The following is a 7,673-nucleotide window of genomic DNA, read 5'->3' as shown; positions in this document are numbered from 1 at the left end:
GGCCAAGAATTATTTTAGAATTGGAACTATTTGTTGTTTTCAAACAAAATCTTTTGAGGAGCTGGGCATGATGGCTCACACCTGTAATTTCAGTACTTAGGGAGAATAAGGTGGGAGGACTGCTTTGGTTCAGGAGTTCCAAACTAGCGTAGATGACATAGCAAGATCCTCATCTTGTTAAAAAAAAAAAGATGAAAATAAGATGGTTAAGATGGTAAATTTTTATATTCTGACAATCAGCTCCAAAGAGAGAAAAAATTTCTTTGGAACAACTCTTTTATTTGTATGAGTTTATTAATAACTTTAAATTACACATTTTCTCTAAAGTCAGTCATTACAGTTGGGCGTCTTGGCTCACAACTGTAATCCTATCGTGGCCCCAATCCCTGTTGGACTGAACAAAGGGGGACGAATGTGGGAATAAAAATAAAGACAAAAGAGTATGTTTGGAAGAAGGTCAGGGGGCTCCTTGCTCTAGTGAACAAGGGCTCTGAGCTTTTAGCGCCATTCATATTTATTGAGTAAAGGAGATAGGGAGGAGGTGGTTGTCAGTCAGCTGCTTAACTCGGTGCAGGCTTGCACAACTGCATTCTTTGAACAGTAGTCTCCAGATGTTCCAGTAGATAACCTCAAGGAGCACAGCACCAGAGAGTGACTGCCCTCAGCAAACCTTCTGGTGGCAGTTGCAGGTGTTGAGTTTGCCTACATCCTGCATTCATGATGAACAGTTTGCTGTTTGATCATATAGCCTAGTTGTCACGATCCTCTGGCTTTTGACTCTCTACATAATCCCAGCACTTTGGGAGGGTGAGGCAGGCGGATTACTTGAGGCCAGGAGTTCTAGATCAACCTGGCCAATGTGGTGAAACCCTGTCTCTACCAAAAATACAAAAATTAGCTGGACATGGTAGCATGCACCTGTAATCCCAGCTACTCAGGAGACTGAGGCAGGAGAACTGCTTGAACCCAAGAGGTAGAGGCTACACGGACCTGAGACTGGGCAGAGCGAAACCTTGTATCTCCCCCCCCCAAAAAAAAGGACTGAATAATATTCCATGTTAGGTATGTATGCCATTTTGTTTATCCATTCATTCTTGATGGACACTTGAGTTACCTACCTTTTGGCTATTTTGCATGATGCTGCTATGAACATAGGTGTACTCTATGTATCTTTTTTTTATGAAATACTTTGTTGGTTTTTTTTTGTTTTGTTTTGTTTTGTTTTTTTAAGAGCAGTTATAGATTCACAGCAAAATTGAGCAGAAGGTACAGGGATTTCCCATATATACAGCCTCCCCCACTAACAACATCCCCCACCAGAGTGGTACATTTTTTATAACCAATGTTGATATATCATTATTACCCGAAGTCCATAGTTTACATGAGGACCTATGTATGTAAGTTTCTGAAGGTGACCTAAGCATATAGTTGATATTCAAATGGTTATTAAGTAAAGAGAATGAGTATGCAAAACGGATGGCTTAGAAATATTTCTGGTTCTGATTATGTCTCAACTAAGAAGGGTTAAGAGTATGTTTAGGCTGGGCGCGGTGGCTCACGCCTGTAATCCCAGCACTTTGGGAGGCCGAGGCGGGCAGATCACTTGAAGTCAGGAGGTTGAGATTAGCCCGGCCAACATGGTGAAACCACTTCTCTACTAAAATACAAAAATTAGCCGGGTGTGGTGGCAGGCATCTGTAATCCTAGCTACTCAGGAGGCTGAGGCAAGAGAATCACTTGAACCTGGGAGATGGAGGTTGCAGTGAGCTGAAATCATACAACTGTACTCCTGCCTAGGTAAAATAATGAGATTCCATCTCAAAAAGAAAAAAAAGAGGATGTTTAAAATCTTGGCTGGGCGTTATGGCTCACAACTGTAATCCCAGCCCTTTGGGAGGTTAAGGCAGGCTGATCACTTGAGGTCAGGAGTTCAAGACCAGCCTGGCCAACATGGTGAAACCCTGTCTCTACTAAAAATACAAAAGTTAGCTGAGTGTGGTGGCAGACACCCGTAATCCCATCTACTTGGGAGGCTGAGGCAGGAGAATCACTTGAACCCAATAGGTGGAGGTTGCAGTGAGCTGAGATTGTGCCACTGCACTCCAGCCTGGATGACAAAAGTGAGACTCCATCTCAAAAAAAAAAAAAATCTTACCACATTCCTTTAAATTGTTTTATTTTGTGATACATGTAAATTCCAGACTATTTTGAAGTAGGAAAACTATATTTAGATTTTGTGTTCCAATTATGGCAATAAAATATTCTCACTCAGCAAGGAAGTTTTAATGTTTTAGTTATTTGAAGGCTACTTTTTTCCAGGCTAAACTGTGAAAATGCAGTCCTCAAAGAGAATTTGAAAGTGAAAACAGAAGAAATTAAAATGCTAAAGTCTGACAATGCAGGTAATGATGATTTTGTATTAAGAGCACATGTATCAATAAAGATAACATGCTAGTATTTTGAAATAATATACATTAAGCATAATAGAGGGAATAAATGTATCATTTAGGTTTTTTAAATTTAAGAAAATTTATCAAGGTGAAATTCACATAACATAAAACTATTTAAAAGTGAACAATTCCTGGCTGAGTGCAGTAGCTCACATTTATAATCCTGGCACTTTGGAAGGCCAAAGCGGGCAGATCATCTGAGGTCAGGAGTTCAAGGCCAGCCTGGCCAACATGATGAAACTCAATTTCTACGCAAAATACAAAATTAGCCAGGCATGGTGGTGCACACCTGTAGTCCCAACTACTCATTAGGCTGAGGCAGGTGAATCGCTTTTACTCTGGAGGCAGAGGTTGCAGTGACCCAAGATTGTGCCTCTGCACTCTAGTGTGGACAACAGAGTGAGACTCCATCTGAAAAAAGAAAAAAAAAAAGTGAACACTTCTTGCCAGGCACAGTGACTCATGCCTGTAATCCCAGAACTTTGTGAGGCCAAGGCAGGAGGATAACTTGAGCTTAGGAGTTTGAGACCAGCCTGGGCAACATAGCAAAACCTTGTTTCTTTTTTTTTGTTTGTTTTTTGAGACGGAGTCTCGCTCTGTCGCCTGGGCTGGAGTGCAGTGGCCGGATCTCAGCTCACTGCAAGCTCCGCCTCCCGGGTTTATGCCATTCTCCTGCCTCAGCCTCCCGAGTAGCTGGGACTACAGGCGCCCGCCACCTCGCCCGGCTAGATTTTTGTATTTTTTAGTAGAGACGGGGTTTCACCGTGTTAGCCAGGATGGTCTCAATCTCCTGACCTCGTGATCCACCCGTCTTGGCCTCCCAAAGGGCTGGGATTACAGGCTTGAGCCACCGCACCCGGCCAACCTTGTTTCTATTAAAAACAAACAAACAGGCCAGGTGCTGTGGCTCACGCCTATAATCCCAGTACTTTGGGAGGCCAAGGTGGGTGGATCACGAGGTCAGGAGCTTGAGACCATCCTGGCTAACACAGTGAAACCCTGTCTCCGCTAAAAATACAAAAAATTAGCTGGGCATAGTGGTAGGCACCTGTAGTCCCAGCTACTCGGGAGGCTGAGGCAGGAGGATGGCGTGAACCTGGGAGGCGGAGCTTGCAGTGAGCCGTGACTGTGCCACTGCACTCCAGCCTGGGCAACACAGCGAGACTCTGTCTCAAAAGAACAACAACAGCAACAAAAAACGAACAAGCAACAACAGAAAAACCAAAATTAGCCAGATGTGGTGGCACTGGCCTGTAGTCCCAGCTACTTGGGAGGCTGAAGTGGGAGGATTGCTGGAGCCCAGGAGGTTGAGGCTGCAGTGAGCCGTGATTGTGCCACTGCACTGCAGCTTGGGTGACAGAGGGAAACTGTCTCAAGAAAATAAGTCAGCAATTCAGTGGCATTCACAAAGTTGCCTAACCACCACCTCTCTCTAGTTCCAGACAGTTCCAGTACTCCAAAGTGAAATCTCATACCCATTAAGCAATTTCTCCCCATTTTCTCCTTTTTATTTAGTTTTCACTTGAAGCAAAATGGTAGAGCACCTGATATTTGAAGAACCTAAGTAGAAATGATATATATATATATGTGTGTATATAATTTGTATGTTATATATCTCTTATATAATGATCTACCTTATGATGAAAGTTGATGCCAGGATACTAAGATATTTGATGTTAACTTTTTGTTTTTTTTTGAAATGGAGTCTCACTCTGTCGCCAGGCTGGAGTGCAGTGGCGCAATCTTGGCTCACTGCAACCTCCACCTCCTGGGTTCAAGCAGTTCTTCTGCCTCAGCCTCCTGAATAGCTGGGATTACAGGTGCACGCCACCACGCCCAGCTAATTTTTGTATTTTTTAGTAGAGATGGAGGTTTCACCATTTTGGCCAGGATGGTCTCAATCTCCTGACCTCATGATCCGCCCGCCTCGGCCTCCCAAAGTGCTAGGATTACAGGCGTGAGCCACTGCACCTGGCCTTTTTTTGGGGGGGGGGACAGAGTCTCACTCTGTTGCCCAGGCTGGAGTGCAGTGGCGCCATCTCAACTTACTGCAACCTCCACCTCCCGGTTCAAGTGATCCTCCTGCCTCAGCCTCCCGAGTAGCTGGGACTACAGATGGCCACCACCACGCCTGGCTAATTTTTGTATATTTAGTAGAGGCAGGGTTTCACCATGTTGGCCAGGCTGGTCTCAAACTCCTGACCTCAAATGATCCACCCACCTTGGCCTCCCAAAGTGCTGGGATTACAGGCGTGAGTCACTGTGACGTGATGTTAACTTTTTACATATTTTATTTATTTATTTATTTATTTTCACACAGGATCTTGCTTTGTTGCCCGGTTTGGAGTGCAGTGACCCAATCTCAGTTCACTGCACCCTTCACTTTCTGGGCTCAAGAGATCCTCCCACCTCAGCCTCCCAAGCTGCTGGTACTACAGGCATGTTCCACCATGTCCAGCTAACTAAAAATATTATTATTATTATTATTTTGAGACAGAATCTCGCTCTGTCACCCTGATTGGAGTGCAGTGGCACAATCTCAGCTCACTATGACCTCCGCCTCCCAGGTTCAAGTGATTCTCCTGCCTCCACTTCCTGAGTAGCTGGGATTGCAGACACCCAACACCATGCCCAGATTTTGACTGAAAATCAAATCCAGTTGCTTTCTTTTTCGTTCAGGATGTTTAGGGAAAGAAGATAAAAGAATAATAGTTTCTCGAGGCTGCCAGCTACGAATATAGTCCCACACTGCCCACTATTAAAGCGATCGAAAGATAAGTATATCAGTTCACAGAGTCTGAGTCATCTAAGTATATATATATATTTTTTTTATGATGGAGTCTCACTCTGTCATGCAGGCTGGAGTGCAGTGGTGCAGTCTCACCTCACTGCAACCTCCTCCTGGGTTCAAGTGATTCTTCCACCTTGGCCTCCTGCATAGCTGGGATTATAGGCACCTGCCATCATGCCCAGCTAATATTTTTGTCTTTTTGTAGTGACGGGGTTTCACCATGTTGACTAGGCTGGTCTTGAACTCCTGACCTCAGGTGATCCGCCTGCCTCAGCCTCCCAAAGTGCAACATTTAAAAAAAAATTTTGTAGAGATGGGGGTGCCAAACTTTGTGAGGGCTCAACTCCTGGGCTCAAGCAATCCTCCCACCTTTGCCTCCGAAAGTGCTGGGATCACAGGTGTGAGCCCCTGCATCCAGCCCTAAAAATTTAGAGAAGAGGCTAGTTCTTTCTTCTTAGCAGAAATTAAAGAGGTGGTTTGAAGAGGACAAAACACAAGCCAGGCACTGTTGCTCATGCCTGTAATGCCAGTGCTATGGGAAGCCAAGGGGAGAGGATTGCTTGAGGCCAGGAGTCTGAGACCAACTTGGGTAACATAACAAGACTTCTCCTCTACAAAAAATAAACAAAAATTAGCCAGGCATGGTAGCATGCACCTGGCTTTTTTTTTAAGAGGGAGTCTTGCTCTGTCGCCCAGGCTGGAGTGCAGTGGTGCAATCTCGCCTCACTGCAACTTCCTGGCTGCTTGGGAGGTGAAGGTGAGAGGATCCCTGGAGCCCAGGAATTTGAAGTTGCACTGAGCTATGATTGGACCACTGCACTCCAGCCTGGGTGACAGAGCAAGACCCTGTCTCTTAAACAAAGAAAAGAAAGGAAAAAAAGAAGAAAAGGACAAAAAAAGCTCTAAATTAGGCCCTGGGGCTGAGAGCGGCACTTTATGCTGTGTCTTAGCTGAGTCGTATAAATGCCTCCAGCTGAAATCTGCACACACAGCTGGTGCTTCTCAGCACCAGGGACTCCAGCTGATAAGGATGTCTCCTGTGTTAGGTAAGTTCAGGACAGAAGCTGCTCACAATCACGAGTCCTCCCCTTCTGTCCTAACACTCTACCCTGCAGTGACAGGGAAAAGACTCTGTTTTCTGCTCTCCAGTAGACAGCAGGACCCCTCTTGTTTTAAATGTTTGGTTTGAGATCTTCTTGTGAAAACTCCTAATATAAAAACCTGATAGAGCTTGGATAGCTGATACGTTTGACATGAATACAATATATGAGATCTCACCATCCAGTTTTCTCACTAACCATAAAGTCTCTGAATAATTTGCTTTTACACATTCCCTTTTGGAAAATCCTACAAATTTTCCAAGAGGAAATAGGAATCTGACTTCAGTTGCAAAGTTAAGATGCTTTTCCATAAATGGAAATGACATCATCTCATCTAGTATTACATATATATGATCTTATATGATACTCACTATTCTATCAGATAGGTTTTCTGAATGGAGCCAGATCTGGTGGGTAGTGTATTGCTTGTACGAAATGAGTATGTGATGTTGGGGTAACTAGATTGGATGAGGCTGGAGTTAGGCTTCATAATGAATATTTTCTCATATGGCCCTTCCTAGTTTTGAATCAACAGTATTTGGAGGCCCTTGCCATGCTTGATATCAAACAGCAGAAGATGGCTCAGGAAAACATGTGCTGTGATAAAAGTGACTTTGCAGAGGCTTCAGGTCTTGAGGTAGGTAAGCATGTGGAAAAGCTGAACAGAAGGGACATTTTCTACTTTCCTTTTCTTTGCCCCATTGCCCTTGTGTACACGTTCTAGGATAGCACATATTAGCAATTTGAGGATGAGAATGAGAGAGGCCCCTGGGTTTGCCCAGGTCGGCTCTTCCAATCTTGCTGGTTCCATGCCCTTCATACAGGACATTGTTAGACATGAGGGAATGTGCTGGCCACTTCTGCCCCGTTTATTTCTTATCTTTACGGTTCTAGCAGAAGCCGTGTTGGTAATGTCTCACACCTGGGTCGGGGCTTACCATTTGAGTGCTTTCGTACACATTGTTGTATCTGATCTTCATCGGAGTCTTGTGAGGGCTGCAAAGCAGGTATTATCCCCATTTTAGAGAAGAGGAAACTAAGGCTCAAATTAGTTCAGTTACTTTCCTGAGGTGGCAAGGTCAATCTGTGGTAAAGCCAGGTTCAGAATAAAAATCTGCTGGTGCAATGCCAATGGCTGGCAATGTGGGAGTTTGGCTAATGAGGTCAGAAGGGGCCTGGGACTCAACAAAAATAATGGAGCAGTAGAGTGAGAGGGGGCAGCCATGCACTTATTGTAGAACTTAGGAAAATTGGTAATAATAATAGCAAATACCTGCAAAGTCTTGAACAAGTTTAGAAGATGTTCTAAGTGCTTTACATACGTTGATATAT

The 7,673-nt window shown here is 44.3% G+C and overlaps 1 protein-coding gene across 6 annotated transcripts in view; it reads left to right on the top strand.

Annotated features, from left to right (window-relative positions):
* CCDC125 (coiled-coil domain containing 125) overlaps positions 1–7,673 on the top strand; it is a 53,831-nt gene that overhangs the window by 29,105 nt on the left and 17,053 nt on the right. For 5 of the 6 annotated variants that reach the window (XM_017890615.1, XM_017890619.1, XM_017890616.1 and 2 more), the window contains exon 7: positions 6,863–6,978. In XM_017890615.1, the coding sequence (XP_017746104.1) occupies positions 6,863–6,978 (116 nt within the window). Of the gene's footprint in view, positions 1–2,309; positions 2,403–6,862; positions 6,979–7,673 lie in introns of all 6 variants that reach the window. The other variant, XM_017890620.1, reaches the window with a different exon arrangement.

This window comes from Rhinopithecus bieti, unplaced genomic scaffold (assembly GCF_001698545.2).
Source record: "Rhinopithecus bieti isolate Rb0 unplaced genomic scaffold, ASM169854v2 scaffold_18354, whole genome shotgun sequence".
NCBI lineage: Eukaryota > Metazoa > Chordata > Mammalia > Primates > Cercopithecidae > Rhinopithecus > Rhinopithecus bieti.
This window is presented reverse-complemented; position numbering and strand designations above follow the sequence as displayed.